The 22787-nt window shown below is 34.3% G+C and overlaps 1 protein-coding gene across 4 annotated transcripts; it reads left to right on the top strand.

Annotated features, from left to right (window-relative positions):
- The first annotated feature begins 2317 nt into the window (after positions 1-2317).
- On the top strand, positions 2318-21998 carry LOC123503607 (USP6 N-terminal-like protein). Of its 4 annotated transcripts, XM_045253514.1 has the most exons (13): positions 2318-2494; positions 3836-3907; positions 5173-5229; positions 8385-8541; positions 8795-9026; positions 9508-9643; positions 10621-10764; positions 10964-11124; positions 11415-11566; positions 12567-12700; positions 13279-13419; positions 17888-17896; positions 20320-21998. In XM_045253514.1, exons 2-13 carry the CDS (start codon positions 3898-3900, stop codon positions 21222-21224), a joined length of 2238 nt encoding a protein of 745 aa, XP_045109449.1. In that variant the 5' UTR covers positions 2318-2494; positions 3836-3897; the 3' UTR covers positions 21225-21998. The 4 variants fall into 4 exon arrangements, with proteins under 4 accessions (XP_045109449.1, XP_045109450.1, XP_045109451.1 ...); XM_045253515.1 differs by lacking the exon at positions 17888-17896 and having other exon boundaries at positions 2320-2494; XM_045253516.1 differs by lacking the exon at positions 5173-5229 and having other exon boundaries at positions 2320-2494.
- Positions 21999-22787: the final 789 nt, after the last annotated feature.

A 22787-nucleotide genomic window follows, 5' to 3' on the forward strand; every position in this document is an offset into this window, starting at 1 on the left:
GGGAATCGAACCCCGGTCATCTGGCTTGTGAGGCCAGCGCTCTAACCACTGTGTGTGTGTGTGTGTGTGTGTGTGTGTGTGTGTGTGTTTTACAATTACGATACTTTGTAGAGTTAAGACGCAGCAGCCAAGCAACAACTCTACCAGCACTAGCACCACCAGCCACCCGAAGGAGGTCAAGAGCGGGATCAATAATGTGGACAAGGAACGCGACGCCGCATAATAGAGCAAGGGATACTGAAGTGACTTGACTCACTCACTAACAGACTGTATTGAATTAACTCGGCTGGTTCTTCCCTGTCATTGTTGAGATCCCGCGTGTCCTACATATACAATTTCTGAGTCTTTATAGTTGAGTAAAATAGGAAGAAAACATTTATTTGTTCCCAAAAACACTGGATAGGGAAAAGAACGCAAAGACCGTGGTAACAACAGATCTTTGAGCTTGTGGTGCTATCACCTGCCACATCATTTCAGTGGTATTACGTGCCCACAACTGTGTGTGTGTGTGTGTGTGTGTGTGTGTGTGTGTGTGTGTGTTGAGACTGCTTCTCGCGGACACAGTGCACATTCTTCCTTATCAATATTGGTTTATCGACAGGTATAGAAAAAGATACGTAGCAAATATGTTTGTCCTGTCTTTGTTACGTAGATTCGTGTTTTTCTTATCTATCTGTGTACCTCAACTTAGAAATAATTTACTGAGCAGAATAGCCAGTATATACAGTACCTAGCATTCTAGCTGTGAGTTTTCTCTAGCATGTCGTTCCTTTTGTTTTACGAGGAGTTGCCTGCAGGTATATAGTGAGACGACGCAAGGCGGTGCAAGGCAGAGGTTGTGGTCAGGGAAACCCTCGATGGAATGTGTTTGTTCGATGCTATTTATTTTTCAGTACGTCCAGTGTGTGTGTGTGTGTGTGTGTGTGTGTGTGTGTGTGTGTGTGTAATTCACCTCGGTCGTCTGCTGGTCACCCAGCCAGTCTTCCTCATTACGGAGCGAGCTCAGAGCTCATAGACCGATCTTCGGGTAGGACTGAGACCACATCACACACAACACACACCGGGAAAGCGAGGCCACAACCCCTCAAGTTACATCCCGTACCTATTTACTGCTAGGTAAACAGGGGCCATACATTAAGAGGCTTGCCCATTTGCCTGTGTGTGTGTGTGTGTGTGTGTGTGTGTGTGTGTGTGTGTGTGTGTGTCATTTTCGTAAACAAATGTGACTGCATCTAAGAACTGTACGAACTGTGTACAACAGATCCAGCACATGCTAAAATTCAGAGTACTTTTCTGTTTCCTCCATGTCTTACTAAAAATATAGTAATCTGTTAAAGATATTCAGGTTTTTGTAGCTGACTTAAAAACTACATTTTACACGGGTGCTCTTATATAGGACACGGTGATGATCACTAAAATCATCAAAGATACGCGTATCGGTAATTCGGTTTCAGAGATTGCACATCTTACTCACGTTATCCAGTAACTAATTATCACCAGCACGTGCCTGATGTGTGACTGAAATAGTGGTGGGTTGGGGTGAACTGAGGAGGACTGACTCAGCTAGCCGGCCTTCAGGCGCGCAGCGATATTCCAATTTCCTGTGTCTATGAAATTGAGGTAATGTTGATAATAAACATAATTATCATGCAGTACCTATACGTACAAATTGATTCCGATGATGACGAGAATGATGATGATTATGATGATGATGATGATGGTGATGATTATGTTATAAAGATGATATTGGTGATGCTGATAATGATGATAATGACACAAATAGTATATAGGTAGTTTAGTAATATTGCATAATTACTTGAACACCTATAGCTACATATTTAAATCAATATCATCGAAATTCACAATACTATTTCAAACTCTGCAGCCTTGCGATAACAAAAGCATTCGTGTACTGTATGTATTTGATTGAAGAACATGTTATGTTCAATCTGATAAACTATATATTTTTTTCATGAACTAATTCATGGTCGTTGTTCATTGTTTTCCATCATCCAGTCATCGCGAGACCCATAAAATAATCTACACCCTAAGGGATTTGAGCCCCCAATAGATAATATCTGAGAACTAGTGCAAGGTAACGTCCTCATCTCAGCGCGACGTGCAACTTCACCTGATCCTATGGTTAACTTTCAACATTAAACTTGTCGATCGACAAGCATATAAAAATCCGATGCACCTACATTAAGACAAAACAGGTAATGCATACTAAAATAATAACATGGTATATGAGAGGTTAACGTGAACATGTGTTTGAACGTTTGGTTCCAAAGTGAATGGCATGAAGGTGAATGTGTGAGGCAGCAGGCGAGCGGCGCGAGGCGAGGAACCATCGTGCAGGCGCGGCCGCCAGGTGGCAGCTGCTGCATGTACACAAGAGGACCAAACACTCCTCGAGATGGGGCATGGATGGTGTTGATTTTATGACTGACGGGGCCTCCAGAGGTCGAAAAACCGCCAACACTGTATCAATTGGGTAAGTAGGGGAACGTATAGTGAAGGTTTGGGTGTATGGTATTGACGGAGTGGTGAGAGGTGAGAGGAGCGCTGGTGGCAGGGACGAAGGAGGCCAAGAGTGAAGCAACAATGTGGGCGTTTCCACATATAGTTGCTGTACTACTTGAGATAACAGATATTTATGAAAAGAGATGTCTTACTGTAGTGCTTGTGGAACTGGTGAGTCTCTAGCGTGGAATGCGGAAAGTATGTACGATATTGAACAATCCTCAGCGATCTCGACATTAAAATTTAATTTCCAATCGCTCACAGGAATTGTTTTCAGTCAAGTTAACATGTCATATCGGCCTTTAATCTAATAGCTCTGTATATGGCAAGGATTAGCTGAGTGTATTTTTGTTTCATCTAGTCCTTCACAACACACTATCTCAATATGTGAAAGCACACCTCCCATAATTTTGGCCCTAGTGTCAACCGGTGGTCTCAGGCTGCCTCGATCGTGTCCAGCAGGTCTGAGTTGCCAGTTGTGCATTTTCCTCGTAGTATTATCATGGATAAGAATGCTCTCTCTCTCTCTCTCTCTCTCTCTCTCTCTCTCTCTCTCTCTCTCTCTCTCTCTCTCTCTCTCCAGATTTTTTTCAACAAACCACACATTGACACTACAGACAATTTCTTAATACACACACACACTGTCTTGTAGCTTAGTGGTAAAGGGGCTGAGTTTGTGTTGGCCACTATGGCTGGCATAGGTTTAAACTCTACTAGAGGCTGGCCATCTCTGGGATATTTGCACTGAGAGGCTGGGCAGTTACTGTCTCTCCTGAATAGGGATGTGTGGTGTGTTAGATCACAGTCTTATCTGAAGATCAGTAACAATGAGGTCTGATGTCATGCGGGGATGGTAGCGGCTGGTTGTTGCAGGTCTGCTCATTATCAGGACTTGTTGAGAATACCATACACACACACATGATGCCTGCTTCACGATGTAAAAGTGATAGCCTCTTCCCAGAGAGAGAGAGAATGGTATGAATTTCTTAACACATATCTTTTAGAGACAGATAGATAGAGAGAACATTTTTGCCTGAAGTGATAAAACTGAAGGGAAAATGCACAACTGGCAGACCAGATATGCTGGACATGGCTGAGGCAGCCAGGGGCCATAGATTGACACTAGTGCCCATAGTTTGACAAGTTTGTTATGTTGTCTTAGATCTTAGAATCACTTATTTATAGAAACATAACAGATCAATTATCTGGATACCTGACAGAACATCCTGTGTCTATTTGTGTGTGTGTGTGTGTGTGTGTCATTATTATGTGATAACAATAGTAATAATTTTTTTACTTGGCATTGTTGCAGGTGCTGATGTGATGGGTGCAGGACCTTTTTCAAATTGATGACTCAAATGCACCGCCAGCAACATGGATGCTGGTAAGTTGTGGATGACTGAATGTGTATTGTTGTGTGTCTTGGATGGAAGGAATGGATCAATGGATTGATAGGTGATCAGTGATTGATACTAAGGATTGTAATTATTACATGCTTGTAATAATTTATTCATGGTTTTCAATAGTTTATTCAGTTTTTCACATTTTCTACTACAAGCTCCTCCTTTTCACATTTAATTCTCAGAGATGTACTAAACAGATCTGTAGTCTTACTTTTTTACTCTTTTTTTTTATTCATGTGTATTGCTCAGTAAAGCAGGATTAGGTTAAAGGCAGTGGTATCTCATGGATTTAATTGAACACGAAGTGGAAATTTTTTTTTTTTATTTTGTATATAAAATTGAGAATGGTTTTCAAACTCTAATTTACATAATTGGTGTATTAGGATGTTTGTATGTCTATAGTATTGGCAAAAAAGTTTTGGCTCAATGACCTGGATCAGCCAAGACTTTTTGCCAAAAAGATATTTTGCCCATTTGATGGTAAGCAATTACTGTACGTATAATGAAAACAATTTGATGCCAACATGACATTCTACTAGACTTCTTGCACTGCTTGTAGGATGACACATGGTTCTTCAGTGCCCAGCTTGCTAACAAAGGAGGAAATTGTTCCTGTAGGTGTTCCTTGTAAAAATGTTTGTGTTGAATATCACTATGTTCTTGTAGAAGGAAAATGTGGTTTGGTATAAGGGGAAAGTTAAGATTTATGATGTTCACTGGCTTTATGGTTTTGCTTCTTTCAAGATTGATACATGTGAGGTGCTTAATACATGTTAAGAGGAGAATATTTTTATGCAGAAAAAAACACCTGTCAGATATAATTGTTGTCACTCTTCAGAAGTTTTCAGACTCACACCCTAACCATCAGAAGGATTTCATATATATATATATATATATATATATATATATATATATATATATATATATATATATATATATATATATATATATATATATATATATATATATATATATATATATATATATATATATATATATATATATATTTATTAATTGATTAATTTATCATTATTATTATTATATATATATATATATATATATATATATATATATATATATATATATATATATATATATATATATTTTTTTTTTTTTTTCTATTTATTTATTTATATTTTTGGGTGTTCCATTATCATACGTAAATTGTGAAACTTAAGTTGGTGTAATCTTGCAAATTTTGGTTTTGAAAACATTCACGTAGGCTCATAGCCTTTCCTTCCTATAGCTCGCAGAAGTCAAGACATACGGAAGATGTTGAATCCCGACTCCCGTTCTCTCATGGGTAAACTTGGATCTTTTATTCTGTGCATCTATTTTGCTTCACTGCAGTTTACTATGAAGCATCCTTTATAAGTTTTAAAAGAAATTTTACTATTGTCCTCTGTATATAGCATATATATTTCCTCCCCCCCTTTTTTTTCCAGGAAAATCCTGTTGTTATACAAGTGTTATATTCCATGCTTTTTGAATGTCCAAATGTCCACTTTTATTTTTAAGTTACTACATAGTGTAACTTTTTTGTTTATTGAAAGGATCACTTGGTGCATGTGCTCCTACAAGTGTTATATTGCATATATATATATATATATATATATATATATATATATATATATATATATATATATATATATATATATATATATATATATATATATATTACTGTTTAAGTCTTAATTATTTACTGCAGTATGTAGTTTATATGAATGAAAATAGCTTTAATTTAAGATAATATAATTTTAAAACTTACATATCTAGGGAGGCGGTGGCATAGTGGATAAGGTGGTGAGTGTGGGATCGGGCAGATGTCCACGCATAGGTTCGAATCCCACCATGTATTGCCTTGATACTTTGCCATTTGTCAAGTGCTTTTAAGTTACCTACATGTCACCATGACACCCAGGTTCTGGGTGATTACACCAAAAGATGCACTTGGGTGGTGATATGGGCCCTAATATGGGTACTTCTATAAATAAAATTGCCTGGGCCACTTATGGATGGAAGCTTAACAGTGCTTCCAGTACTGTTCAAGTTACCTACAGGTGCTATTGGCCAGGACATAATATATATATATATATATATATATATATATATATATATATATATATATATATATATATATATATATATATATATATATATATATTTGCTGCAGTAAATATTATGCGACATCCACACTGAGACAACTTGGCAGCAACAAGTAGCTTTGTGTTTTAGATCAGAACTTTAGTGAAAGATTATGCTTGCACTGCTTGCTACTAGATACCACTAGTCCTTTGTTATTCATATTGTAATATGATGTGTGTGCACAACAAACATATGTATACAGATATGAATGTTGTGTAATGGTTCTAGTCTAGTGTTGAAAATACCTTAGGCCTTGTGCCTGCTTTTCTATGACTGAAACAGACCAATAGGTTGCATGCAATGTTATGCATCTGCACCCACACAATATTCTGTTGATGTAAATTATGTTGCTTATTTAATTCAGTTACTGTATTTTGACCAGATAACTCATAATAGCACCATCACATGAAGTACTGAATACCTTTCTTTATCACAAACTGATAATTTTACAAAGATGATCTAGTCATGATTTAAATGGACAAGAATGTGTTAACATGTGAATTTCTTCCATATTAAGTAGTCACCACAATATAAATATCTTTATTTATTATTGATGTGTCACTCTAATCCATCCAGTCACATGTAAATGATGTTGTTTTCCTCAGTTAACATAAGTCATAGTCCCTTCTCAGATTACAATGGTAGATGTAGACTCATGAACATGAGATCATCAGTAATATAATGAGCTGAAGCTTAGAAACTTTATTACTGATAGGTGTAAGAAATTGTGACTACATACCCTGAAAAGTTTTATTTGGTTTTATTTCAGATGTTTTATAAAGGCATGAAATCACAGCTGTGTAATGTTCATTTTAAAGATTGATAGTGATTGTATTTTTTTTTTTTTTTTTTTTTCTATCCATTTTACGTTTAGTATGTAATACTAATGATCCTAGCGTGTCCCAAGTGTTGGTGGTAGTATAAGTAGTAGTAGTTTTTGTTGTTGTAATAGTGGTGATACATGATGGTGAAAATGGTTGTGGTACTAGTAGTAGCCAATAATGTCCAGTAGCACTAATCAATCTTAAAGGAAGGTAGTCAAGACAAACATTGTTTTATTATAGAAATAAGAATACATACAGAGGAGAGTTTCAAAGTCTTGCTCCATCTCCTTATGTCGTCTTTTATTATATGTAAGTAATATGACAGCAGTGTAAGTTTATAGATAGATCATATCTCCTCTACCACAGGAGTCTCTTAATACATACATTTAGAAAAGAAACATTGGTGCTCTACAGACTAGATATTTATTTTCATATACATATTATGTAAAATAAGGGAGTCACTCATGGCTTGCTGACTAAATATTTTCCTGAATAGGTACATAAATGTCATTATGTGCCAGGGATATTATCCTTCTCTTTTTAAAGATCTTAGTTGTTTGCCAAAAAAAAATGTGTGACTTTAGCCCATGTATCTTGACAACCAAGCTGTGAAGTAATTGGTTGGTGTAGATAAGGTATCATCCCAGCATTTCCACACATCATGTATTGCCCACTTCTGTTTTCATACATCAAAAATATTTGAGTTACTTGTCACATATCTTGCTGATATATATATATATATATATATATATATATATATATATATATATATATATATATATATATATATATATATATACATATGTAAAGATGAAGACAAACATTAGTTTCTTTTATGTATTCATAAGGTCATTTCTGCATTTTTTTAATTAATTAATTTATTTGCTTTCAAGTTATTTGGTGAACCTGCATATTTATTCTATCATGTATGAGATATTGTTTCATAACTACCTTTGCTTGGTTTTCTTCATGTAAGATTAAGAGGTCAGGTGACAGTACTCATTGCATTTCTGCTGTGATTTCAGGCTTTATGATTTTATAATAAAATAAATACTTATTATATGTTTATTTTCAGAGAAATTTATATAGCATGATCATGACTAAAGTTAGGTAGCTTTTTCACTGCATGAAGTATTTGATTACCTATAGCAATAATTTTATATATATATATATATATATATATATATATATATATATATATATATATATATATATATATATATATATATATATATATAAAAGCTGTGAATATTCATGTAGGTGGTATGATATTCCATCATCTTTCAATGCTTCAAAATGCTGTGTCTATTGCTCCTATCCAAAGTCAATTGTCCCACAGGGAGCACATTGCATATCTTTACTTTTTATAGATGTTTTGTTTTATTTTTATTCTGAAAATAACATTGTTTAGATACATTAATTCTTTTTATGAATAATGCCATATCTTTCTTGGCCTAAAGAATGTTCTTAACAAAGTGAATCTCTGCAGGATTGAGCGAGGAAGAGCTGCTCATCCGGGCACGGGAAGAGCGCGCAAACATTGTTGGGCGCTACAACCTCGGGCGAGAAGAAGGAGCCGTGATAGATCCCTGGGAGGATCCCGAGTTCGAAGTGTACCATTCAACAGACCGATATGGCTTTATACAGTATGTAGCATGTGTTCAGTTTGTGGTCACCTTTATATAAAGACCAAGAATCTTTTATTAATATTTTTGTATACAGTAATCAGAATTTTTTGTTATTTTTATTATAGTGCAAGATGTATGGTGTTACTTTTAACTCCAAAGTTTGTTTTATGACTATAAAAAGGCAGGACAGATAGACTGCCCCATTGTTCAAAATATAGATGATTTTAAAATAATTAGTGACTCACCATTAAACTTTATCTTTCTTTTACAGTGACACCAGATTACCACAGAACCGCTCAAAGGAGGAAGAGAAGAGATTAGAGATTGAGCTATCTAGAATTGACAAGTGGCTTAAAATGATTAGAACCTGGGATAAATACTGGGGGAAAGAAAAGTTTGTCAAAAGAATTCACAAAGGCATTCCAGATAGATTCCGAGGAACTGTGTGGGCAAGGTTACTCTTTTTAGAACAAATGAAGGAGCAGCAGAAAGGAAAATATGAGGTAAGGGAGACATTGAAATCTTTATGTCTTCATCTCCTCCTTCTCTTCTGCATCTTACTATCCTTCCTCTTTCCCTGTATCTCTTAGGCTAAGAGCACCTACCCTCCATACACACAACATATACTCATCCCATCCCTGTTCCCCTGAAATTTATTCATACCCTCATAACTTACCCATCTCTCTCTCTCTCTCTCTCTCTCTCTCTCTCTCTCTCTCTCTCTCTCTCTCTCTCTCTCTCTCTCTCTCATAGATATGTTTAGATATGTTGTCACTGCAATTATACTGGAAATTAACTTAAATCTGTAGAATAGAACCAAGAATTATCTTCAGAAGTAACTATTAAACATAATTAAGGGTTGGCTTTCAGTAATATTGTTTTCCAAGGGTAAAAAGATATAGCTTAATTATTTTCTCTACAAGGTTAAAGGGATGCTGGTCTTATAGTGATCAAAAGTACAACATATGCACATCTTATTACCAGGAAATGAAACGGCTTGGCTGCAAGTGGTCACCAGATGTTCGGCAGATTGATCTAGATGTAAATAGGACGTACAGGGACCATACCATGTTTCGGAAAAGATATGATGAGAAGCAGCAGCAGCTTTTCCATGTACTAGGTGAGAAGATGTATTTCTTGAAAGCAGAAGATTATTTTATAAGTATTACTTTGAAGAAAACTAATAGTAAAATAATGTTTCCATGAAAAAGGATCTTCACGATGTTTACAAATATGTTTTTTTATTAGTTGTATTTTACTTATTTTTACACTGAGAATCTTTGATTCTATAAGTAGAATCATGTTTACATGAGGGATTCATTTATCTATATACCAGGCTAACATCTTGAAATGGTAATATCCAAAACAAAGTACAGGCAACCCCCGTTTAACGAAGGGGTTACATTCCTAAAAAACACTTCTACAGGTGTCTCAGGATTTCTCCTGAGGCAGGCCTTAGTACCAGCAGCTCCTGATGTATTTAAAAGCCTGTCAGCTTGCATGATACAGTGGGGCTTTCAAATTTGGAAAAAAATTACCTGGATAAAATTTCATTAAAGCGAGTTTGGTGTTCGTTAAACGAGCAGATGGTAGTAAAATGAAACCTTCGTTATAGCGAAATTTCGTTGTGTGAACCTTCGTTAAACGGGGGTTGCCTGTATTCCCTAAACACTGAAATTTTAGGGAAGAGAGAAAACTAAATGTCTCTTTGCTATTCTGTATAAATGTTATACTAGAAGATACTAGGAGAAAGAACTGATGATTAAAACTGTATAGAAAATACATGTTAGGAAAACTTGTGAAAGAGAAGAAGACTGATGAATTAAAACTGGTATGCATAGGGAGGTATTGATGGAGTCTTGCCAAGGTCACTATCAAATTGAGAGTAGTATGTGTAGGAAGTATGAATGGACAGACAAATATGCAGTTGCTAACTTCAAAATACAGTTTGAAGCGTTTGTATGTACTGTAATATTTCAGTGTTAATCACTTACGTGATGACTGTTGCACCAAATTTATGTTTTTGTTTTTCTGTAGTAGTGATGTGAAAAACATAATTTCTTGAGATGACATATACACTAATTTTTGATGTTGCAGTTGCATACTCTATGTACAATCAAGAAGTTGGTTATTGCCAAGGAATGTCACAGATTGCTGCATTGTTACTCATGTACCTGAATGAAGAGGATGCTTTCTGGGCTCTTTCAGGCCTAATGTCCTCCCCTAAATATGCAATGCATGGTAAGTCTATAAACTGTTATGTATTGATATAATTTATTTCAGGTAGTTAAGGAAAATAGGCTCAGCATCTAAGGGGGAGAAACTATGAGACATAGGTGACATTCATTATGTGCTTGACATAAAACTCCTCTTTTTTTTTTTTTTTTTTTTTTTTTTATTATTTATTTATTATTATTATTATTATTTTTTTTTTTTTCAGGTTTCTTTATACCTGGGTTTCCCAAGTTACTGAGGTACCAACAGCACCATGATAAAATCCTTGAAAAGTTTCTCCCCAAACTGAAAAAACATTTGGAGAGAAACTGCATAGACTCTGGGCTATACACTTTGAAATGGTTCTTCCAGTGTTTCCTTGACAGGGTAAGTCTCATAATACTTAAAGTGAATTAAAATGAATTGTATTGTTCTTTGACAGCCATATAAGACATTAAAAATTTATGTGCATCATCAAGATGTTTGAGATTACTACATTTTTTAAACTTTGTATATACAAAGAGAAAAAGGCATGATTAATGTTGCTTGTACCAACATAGATTATGCCCATATCAGAAGAGGTATGAATGAAAGAAAGATTGATAAATCTACAACAGTTGAGCATTATACAGTAATAATTAAAGTTTCTAACCATCTTGTGCATTCTTTTCTTATAGGTGCCATTCCCCTTGACCTTGAGACTGTGGGATATTTTTCTGTTAGAAGGAGAACACTTGCTGTTGGCCTTTGCCTACACCGTCCTCAAGCTGCACCGACGCCAGATTGCTCGTCTTGACATGGACCAGATCTTAGACTATCTCCAAAAAAAGTGAGCAAGTGATAGCCTGGCAGAAAACTAGTCATTGATACACACACACACACACACACACACACACACACACACACACACACACACACACACACACACACACACACACACACACACACACACACTGGTCGCTCAGTGGTTAGAGCGCTGGCTTCACAAGCCAGAGGACCGGGGTTCAATTCCCCGGCCAGGTGGAGATATTTGGGTGTGTCTCCTTTCACATGTAGCCCCTGTTCACCTAGCAGTGAGTAGGTACGGGATGTAAATCGAGGAGTTGTGACCTTGTTGTCCCGGTGTGTGGTGTGTGCCTGGTCTCAGGCCTATCCGAAGATCAGAAATAATGAGCTCTGAGCTCGCTCCGTAGGGTAACATCTGGCTGTCTCGTCAGAGACTGCAGCAGATCAAACAGTGAAACACACACACACACACACACATACACACAAACAGAGCAGCAACTTCCCAAGTTCTATGAAGGCAATGAGAGAGGGACAGAAAGGGATGGGTACCCCGGGAGGATGCAAGCTTACAGATGTAGTTGGTCGTCAACAGCAGCAATGGATAGAATAAATTGATTACTGCTGTTAACAACCAGTTGTGTCTGTAAGCTTGCATGTTACTAATAGTAAAAAAAAAAAGCAAGCAAGCAAGCTCATTCTGACTCCTACAGAGTGAGTGGATTCCTAGTAGCACTGCTCACATGCATGCACTGTGTTCCATATCCTCATATGTTGAACCTTATTCTCCATGTAAAGTGAACTCATAGAACAAAATGACTATCACATGGTTTTGTAAATGTAGTTGTTGAGCAGGATCCTTAGACAGATATTGCATTGTCAAGTCATGTAAACAGCATCTAGTGTTTTTTTTTTTTTTTTTTTTTTTTGAGCATGTATGGTATTAGTATGGATTGATTCTTTTTACATCAGTGCAAAGATCATGATAAGGTACTATTAATCAAGTCTGTTACATAAACTATTTTTAAGAGTGAATTTTGTTGCAGACTGGAGAAAAACTTTGGTTACGAGGATGATTATGTCATAGAGAGTTTAGAGAAGGCAATGGAGGAGCTCAAGAAGGTCAAACTGGATCATCCTGGGCCTCCACCAGACCATGAGCTTCCCCAACAACCCTTTGGTAAGCTGGGCTGGAACTTTTCTGTTAAAATTTGGTGGAGCAACTATGCTGAGAAACATTTCTTCTTTACTGTAATCATGTATCACTTATGATTGATATGCTGTACAATATTTGTAGGATCACTTAAAGATAACATCTCTTGACTTATTTAAGTTTTCTTTTTACACAGCGTCTTAGAATTTATCCTTCTTTAGGTGACGGCTCTAATGGATGAAATAATTGTATTGATGATAATATTAGTGATAAAAAAAAATTAGCTTAAATTAGGAAAGGTAATTCTCATCTCATGACAGAACGGAAAGGAATTTTGAATTGGCCAAGGTGATCAGATGTGCTTCTCCCCTTAAAGTTCTTGATTATCATGAGCTTAAACCCACCTCTCTTATTGCAGGAAGCCAGTGATGATAATGAATGTTATAGTAAGAGAACAGTCTGGCTTGTTATATTTCCTCATATTTTACAATAATGTAAAAGAATCTCCTTTAAGAAGCTTTGATGTCCTTCAGCCAGACTCTTTGTCTTTAATTTCTAGCTGGTGATTCATTAATCAAATTAAATTATGTTCAAATTTTTTCTAGGGATGTTTATAGAACCAACGATCGAGAAAGAATCTGGGATCCGACGGGAATTCACAGAGGAAGAGCGACTAATAACAGAGAAACTGATGAAACGAACAGAGACGATCGGCCTGAATGGGTCCCACCTGTCTGTTGACCGTGGTCAGTGCATGCTTCCCTTTTTGTTCCTTATACTTTTCCTTGTTTTCTTGAATTACATTGTGGTGCACATTTTGTCCTCCAGTAATTTATTAAAGGAATTTTGGTCGTATAAAAATATCTTAATTCATAAACTATTCATAAGTATATTCTAAAAGGGAAATTAATATCTTGTAAGTTGTTATCCTGGCATCATGCATTTCAAACAAAGTTTCACATGCCACAAATTTATTACCCCAACACCATTCAAGGGCTGCAAGTCTGCAACCTGTTTCAATATTTATAAACCTTCTGTATTTCTCTTTTTCTTTAATCTGCCCTTTTCAGTAAAGTTATATGCATCTTTCTTCACTGTGTTTACTTGCATATGGGTCATCATAATTTCTTTTTAGAATATTGTTCTATGTATTTGATTGGTACAAATTTGAAAAGATTCTGATTGCTTATACATTATGTGCATCACAAGATTAGTGAATATATATATATATATATATATATATATATATATATATATATATATATATATATATATATATATATATATATATATATATATATAGGGGTGTGGAGTCGGAGTCGAAGAGTCGGTTACTTTTGGCCGGAGTCGGAGTCGGAGTCGGTAAAAATATGAGCGACTCCGACTCCTTTACGTGATAAAGTTTTGAGTAAAGATTCCACTTCATGGAGATTGGAGATTCCTACAAATTGGGAGAAATTGACTTTGTGGAGGATGTGTCCAATCAAGCACTACATATAAAGATAATTTTTATTAATTTATAATAATTATATAATCGTCAAGTACACTTTTATTATGGATTGACTCGAAAATATGTAAGTATTGATTCTCTTAACTTTCGTCGTCTTTGGGTGTGGCAACTAGTGGGCTTTTTGCTTAATCTTTTCCCTTGGCCACCATCCCTGATGTAAAAAAAATAGACTATATCGTTGTCGGAGTCCTAACCTTCAAATTTCCTGGAGTCGGAGTCGGAGTCGCAACATTTAAATTTACTGGAGTCGGAGTCGGACTTTTGAAAATCCGACTCCACACCCCTGTATATATATATATATATATATATATATATATATATATATATATATATATATATATATATATATATATATATTTATATATATATATATAGTGTGTGTGTGTGTGTGTGTTTGTGTACAGGTTTTTCTCAATTTATGCGTGCATAGATTGTGCAATTTTGAAATAACACTAGGTAAAAGACTTTTTTCCTTCAAATTATGCAAATTATTCCGAATAACACACTGTCAAGGTACTCTGCTGGTATGGCAAATCTAAGGAGTCATGAGATTCTGCGAGGTGTTTGTTTGGGCCATCATATTGTCATCACAGCTGATTGCAGCACAGAGGTGCTTCACCTTCAGGACAGCTAGTGAAGTATGATAAATGTCTTCAGGAAGGTCAGCGTGTGCCGTCTTGCTGTCAGTTAGACACTGTTACTATAGCAATGATGGTTTTTTGTTTATTCCAGCTGAGTGGTACACAAGATTCCACTATATATATATATATATATATATATATATATATATATATATATATATATATATATATATATATATATATATATATATAGTGGAATCTTTAATAATGTAGAGTTTAGTTCGGTAATCATGTTCACTTTATGCGATTTTCACATTATGCAATCCCTTCAATAATGTATCCCTTGCATAAATCAAGAAATCCCTGTATATATATATATATATATATATATATATATATATATATATATATATATATATATATATATATATATATATACACACACACACACACACACATGTTACTTGTTTATTTATTAGTCATTTTGCAAATCTATAAAACTCTATGAAATACAAAAATGGGACAACACGAGCATAGCTTTCATCCTGTATGTTACAACTGCATACATACACAGACACGTGTGCCTTCTTTTATATGGTGACCAACTTCTGTTTGGATGTTTTGCAAATTAAACTGTAGGAAGATTGATGATTTTGTAAAAGAACAGAATCAAGATAATTTTGCATAATGTCTTTTTAATGCAAGAAAAGCTTTTATTGTGTTAAAGTCTGCCTAATCAATTTAATCTTCTTCTAGTAATGCAGAAAGACTGAATAAGGTGGGGTACTGGCAAGAAAACACCTTTCTCATCTCAGGAATTTTTTGTTCTATTGCAGTTTAACCTGGATAACATTGCTTGTTATCATTATCAAAAAGTTTGGGATATTTTCTCAAGTTTTCTCTTATTTCTAAACTTCATGCTCAAATTTATCTTATAGTTCACAAATCAAAGGCTCTAATCTTATTACTATGTCTACTAACTCTTTTTCTTCTGGCTGTCAGTTTCCAGAGTTTGCCAGGATTTGTAACTGACATTTTGTCGGAGTGGCTACTCCGTGATTGTGATGAGGGTAGTATTAGTGTTTGATTTAGTATTGTTGTAATGATTATTGCCTTACGAGTTGTTTGGTGATCAAATCATAGGTGCATATTCAAGCCATGACCTTATCAGATGATCTCATTTCCTTCACCATTCTTCATCAGCATAGTTGAATGCCACTTTCATGCTAACCATCTATATGTATAACTTCCCAATGGACATATTTCTATATCTCTCTGGTGATAGGTTGTCTTATACGTTTACCCTCAGCTATTGTGTTCCTTGACTGTAAATCATAACTATTGTTATATTTTCTCATTAATCATCTTTTTCTATCCTCTCTCTGGAAAGCTTGACATTTTTTAGAATTACACTACATTTTCTAGTCTTGTCTCCATTTGTATAACATGTCTAAGTATGTATTTATGTAGCTAACTCTTTGCAGAAGTCATCATGTAGTGTGTGTGTGTGTGTGTGTGTGTGTGTGTGTGTGTGTGTGTGTGTGTGTGTGTGTGTGTGTGTGTGTGTGTCTGTCTGTCTGTCTGTCTGTCTGTCTGTCTGTCTGTCTGTCTGTCTGTCTGTCTGTCTGTCTGTGTCATTGGATATTTGACTCATTTCATGGACTATGCTAATGATAAATAGCATTTTTTTTTCTGCATTCACTGTGCTTCCATTTGGTTTTGTATGGAAGGACAAATTGTTAGTTATTCTGGAACATTATGGTGCTTTTATTAAAGAATAACAACTCTTAGATATGAATGATTGCAAGAGGTGTTTGCTTTGCTTGGCTATACCTGCTGAGTTTAATGAAAATAGTGACTACTATTGGAAACGACTTTAGGGTGTGAATTTTCTAATTCACCGTGACTCAACATATTGTATTCCTGGGAGAAAAATGATATTGATAATATTTATGAACCATAGAAAATACCCTTGGATTACACTTAAACATTCAAGTGATTTTGATATACAGTAGTCCCTCTAATAGCAATCCCAATACATCCACAGCATATCTGGATATTGTATGTCCAATGAAAACTGGCAATCATCATCAAATGTCTATGAGATGTTGGTTCCCTTAGTAACCTATTTGCCTCTACTATACAAACAACCATAAGTTTAAACGACTTGACTATCTACATTAGCTACTGTAACAGTTTTGCCACACATGGTACATTGACATTGTGGCAGCAACATATAGTGTTGCGGTGGACAGAGAGAGGCCCTTAGTATGAACCTAGAATCATGCTGGTGGCTGGTGTTTGTATATCCAGATATTTACCATAACATATGTTCAGTTTAAGATTTTGACAACATTACGTCTATATATTGATGAGTGCACTTGTTGAATGTCCAGATATTAGAGGGATTATTGAATCATTGTTTGTCTACAATGTCAGAATTAGAAATACAGAGCAAAATCTATGCTTTGAAGTTCCATGCTTTTGCTTTCTTTGGTAATTAGTACTTTTAATTGTGGCACTTGAAATGTATTAAGAAATGTGCTCTTCTATTTTATTTTTTTCACAATATGTGTATGTATTTTTGAAATTGTTAAGAGTTTGAATATTGCATAAAAAGAAGTGGAGTCAGAATGCAATCATGATGAAATGAAGCTTACATTTGTACACTTACATGTGTCATCTTAGAAACATTGCATTCTATTATAACAACCTTGTTTTGATGTCACATTTCAAAGTAGATTTTATTAATTTCTTCATAGAAATCTGACCTGGAAATATTAATATCTGTAAGATAGAACAGAACAAACATTATAAATACTATGGAATGTACATAAATTTGAAACAGATTTGACTTATGAGTACAATTGATATCTGTATTTAACTGATTATTAATTTTTCTACAAAATAAAAAAAAGTGTATCAATCTGATAATGATACATAGTAAGAATTATATTGGAAGGGAATAAGAATAATTTGGTAAATATTGCATTATCACAATAAATTAACTTGTGTATTCATAATAGTCAAGTATTGTATGTTTGGACCAGAATTTCTCAACTATTACAAACCAAATTTCCACATGAAAACTTATATGTCCATTCCTTGTTTGGCAACTCATAGGAAAGAAAGGTAATTTAAGTTTTCCCAATACTTATGCCCCTGAACCCCAAGGACTGCAAACTTCCGAGTGTGGTGTGATAGTTGTCCCACCTCCCGTGTGTGTAGGTTGCCTTGTGTACCCTCATACCTGGTTCCTCTTTAGTATATGTGTCCTGCATGGCTCCCTTACTCTAAGGCTGCTATAATGCTTCATTGGGGAGGGGGTTTGCATGACTTTAATTTTGGCCACCATCCATGGCTGTGGAAACATCTTAGCTTAGTAGTTTAATGTATATCTTTTATTACATATAAAGAAGCATTTGCTTTGTGACTATATCCCACAAATGGTCACTGTAATTTTTATATGTATGAGAGAATAGATTTGTATATATGATTATTTAGCATTAAGTTACAAGGCCTATTTGCTCAGTAGTATGGGTTGGGAGAGAATTCATGTGCTCAGTGATATTTTTGTTTATTTATTTATTTATTGTCATTCAGTTAACTGATTGTGAATGTAAAGGATGAATTAACTTGAAATATCTAAAATACATGGGGAATTTAATGTGGTATTGTTGCCACTTGTAATTCTTCATGTGGTGAATGGCCAGTAAAGTTTTCATGATAGATGTGAGTTTTGAATATTTCATGCTCATCTCTAGTGAGATTAACATGCAGAAACCTTGTCATCAGAATACCCAAAAAAGTTAGTTTCATCACATTTTGATATATTTGCTCTAGCAAAAAAACTTGTGTGATGATTTGCCTTTTTCAGAAGTTGGTTATAAAAATATCCATAATTCTGAATTCAAGACTAATGAAACACCCACAGGCCAGATGCTGTCATGGTACTTTTTAGAAATTTTATTACATTATGATGATAATAATAATAATAATAATGATAATAATAATTATTATTATTATCTTTTTTATAATAATAATAATTGTTATTATTATTATTATTATTATTATTACTTATTACTATTATTTAGAAATGCATGCATACCTAGTCATCTCTTGTGTATTTGCAAGTATTTAAGACAAGAAAGAAATCCCTTTTCTCTATTAATTCTGTATCCAGGATATCAGTAATGACGTACATATATCTAGTTTGTATTTAGCGTTAAAACCTAGTTTGGAATGTGTCGATAAACTGTATGATAAGTAGTCAACTTACCAAATTTAACCAAAAGTAAGTAAATGCATACCATTGTATAAATAAGGTTTGTTATAGAATTTTAGTATTTTTAAAGAAAACTAAGTATCACCTATTTAGTTATTTTCCTATTATGTACTGTGTTTATTAGCTTATGCTGTAATGAAGCGATGGATAGGAAGAGTATTACTATTATTGTAATTGTAGTTATTATTATTATTATTTGAATTATTATTATTATTATTTTTTGTTATTATTATTATTATTACTACTACTACTACTACTACTACTACTACTACTACTACTACTACTACTACTACTGTTATTATTATTATATGATTACCATCATAGCCCATTATCATTAATGATCTTTCTCATGTGACTGAGATTATTTTCAGATGTTGGTTTCTTTTCCCCATATATAGAATGGCATGATTAGTATTAGGAGAATGTTAAAGCCTGATGTTTTAGCTTTGTGTGAAACAAAGATAAAAAGGAAGTATGAATATGAGTTTGGAGGAATGAGTTGAAAGTTGTTGAACTTAGTGAGAGAAAGAGAAAGCAAGAGCGGTGACCTTGCTAAGCCTAGAAATGTAGGACTGTGTGTTTGAATGGAATATGTCATCAAATTTGGTGTAGATGAAAGTAAAGTTAGGAAGAGAGCTGATAATGAGAGAGATGAATTCATGAATGATGTGATCATCATCATTATCATCATTTTGATAATTTTTTAAAAACCAATTAATTTGTAATTAATTTGAGAAACTAGGAAGTACAAGTGATGTCAATTCAAAATATATATTTCCAAATATTATACATAAGGATTCTGTTAACAAAGATAAGGTTATCAAAATGTATGAATATGTAATTTTTCCTAATAGTACTAAGGCTATCTAAAAGCCAGTGTGTTTTGCATTTTTATGATGGCAGTTATCAAATATGCATGATAAAATCTGGTGTACTTGATATAGGAATCTTAGTTGTACATATCTTAAAATAGTCACTTACACCTGATCAGGACTTTTGTTTTCTAACAAAATTTTATTACTTTTTAGACACTGTCTTTATATATATATATAAATATATATATATATATATATATATATATATATATATATATATATATATATATATATATATATATATATATATATATATATATAAGACATTCTTGTATGCCACTATTATGTTGGTACATTAATTTTGTAAGTCTGAAAAAAACTAAGTTTTAGATATAGATTTTAGTCCAATAATTCTTGCTCATCTGAATGTAAGCATGTTCTGTTCTCCACCTCAGGCTCAAGATATTCCCTGGAGTGCAGCATTGATGAAGTGAGCAGCCTTGGGGGTGTGGGAGGTTCCCGGGCTTCCCTTGCCAACACCTCTCTCACTTCTGCTGCTGACCTCTCCACCCTATCCTCGGTGACCCTGGCACGGCGTGGGGACATTGATGCTGCTTCCATTCAGTCTGGTCGGTCACTCATTTCCCCAGACACTCGCTCAGTACAGTCAGTGCGCTCACCAAGATCACCCACAGAGAGGTTCAGGCACTCAAATAGTCATTCACCCTCACAATCAGCACCTCATCGGACTAATGGTGATGTACAGAGTGATACACAGTCATTGCAGAGTGAAGGTGAGGTGGTACATAATGGTGATTTGGGTAGCCCTGCACACAGCCCATCTACCCCTCGACCTTCCTGCCTCTCAGTGAGCCAGATGACATTACAGGACAAGGAAGCATTGCTTTCTGAGCCAGCTACTCCAAAGGCCACAGAGACACCTGACACTGTTCGTATTTTTGTACCTTACTCAGGGAACACAGATACATTAACCCCAAAAGGTCAAGTCCCAAAATCTGTCAATGATGATCTGAAGGTAACAGCCAGTTCAACCGATCCCAATAAGATCATGATACATGTGGACAGAGATGAACCATCATCAGTACCGTCTGAATATTCCTCTAATCCAAGCAGTTCACCAAGAGATCCTTCAAATTTACTTGAGTCATTAAGTTTAGAAAACTATACATCTGTAGATTCATCCTCTCAGGACCATTCCACCTTAGTTCAAGACCTCAAAGTATTTCCTCAGAACAAGGGTTTTTCCCCATTAGTGTCTCCAACTCTACCAAGATTGGAGACATCACGGTCCCGACCTATCACTCTTGACAGTCCAGAGTATAGTGAAGGACTTCTTTAAGTACAAGCAGTGCTGAAGGCTTAATTCATATTTGGGAATTTTAAGTAATATGTATATAAATTTTGGTGTATCAGCATGTTTATAAATTATTTCGATTGATAGGGAAGTAGTATTGAAAGTCTTAAATGTCCATTTCTTCACCAGGGTTGTAACAGAACATAATTGTTTTCAAGTTTTGTGTATAGAAAAGTATTGTCCAGAGTGGAAAGGAGTCCAAGTTACAATAAGTGATTAATAATATTGATAGATGTTTGAGCACACAGCTCATTACTAGTAAGTGTACTTAATAGAGTTGATGTTTATAGATGCAATTGTCACTCCTAATAAGTATGGAGCCAATACTAGCATATTTTTATATGACTCCTATTCTAGTCTTCCTTGTGTTTTTCTTTTGTTAATTATTATTTTTATTATTATTATTATTATTATTATTATTATTATTATTATTATTATTATTATTATTATTATTATTATTATTATTATTATTGTTATTATTTTCTGATTTATTTATTTACTTTTTATATTATTCAGTTATTTTATTAATTTATTCATTTATATTTTTAGTGACATTATGATTTGATAATGGACAAAAACTTGCATTACATTCCTTTTCTCCTTAATGTGAGAACAAAACTCTGTTGTAGAGGTGTGCTGCTCTGTAGTCCAGATAACCCACAGTAGTCAAGGTCACTAAAAATTCTTATTTTTATAAGTCTATTACATATTGATTACTATTTTTTCTGAGCAAAAATCATGAATATGTATATATATATATATATATATATATATATATATATATATATATATATATATATATATATATATATATATATATATATATATATATATATATATATATATATATATATATACACACACACACACACACACACTTGTATATGGCTTTATTGGGTTTGAAATGCTTGTATTCTGCCATGAATTTACTTGCAAGTACACACATCTGTACTGGGCAGCCAATGAAATTTGTAGCATAAATATTTGTGAGGGTCAGATCTGGCAACCTAGAAGATAAGGATTACAAGAATTACTGTAGAGTGCACATCCACATGGTGCTGCCTGGATCCCTTGAGCCAAGCCACTGTGCAATACTGCCACAAGGAAAGGGTCACATATACTCCACAAGTCTCTTTGAGTTAGAGGCCTGATTGTGCTCATTTTCAAATTTTCACCTGTGTTTTGTTTACCTCATTATTTTACATTATTCATAAATATTTCAGAAGCAGTAGAGGATATATATATATATATATATATATATATATATATATATATATATATATATATATATATATATATATATATATATATATATATATATATATATATATATATATATATATATATATATATATATATATATATATATATATATATATATATATATATATACACACACACACACACACACACACACACACACACACACACACACACACACACACACACACACACACACGGACCATGGTTGTCTTGTACTCCATTACTGACTCAAGTTCCTTTTTCCTTCATTAACAAAGAAAGGAATAATTCAGAAGTACCAAATTC

This window comes from Portunus trituberculatus, chromosome 14 (genome assembly GCF_017591435.1).
Source record: "Portunus trituberculatus isolate SZX2019 chromosome 14, ASM1759143v1, whole genome shotgun sequence".
NCBI lineage: Eukaryota > Metazoa > Arthropoda > Malacostraca > Decapoda > Portunidae > Portunus > Portunus trituberculatus.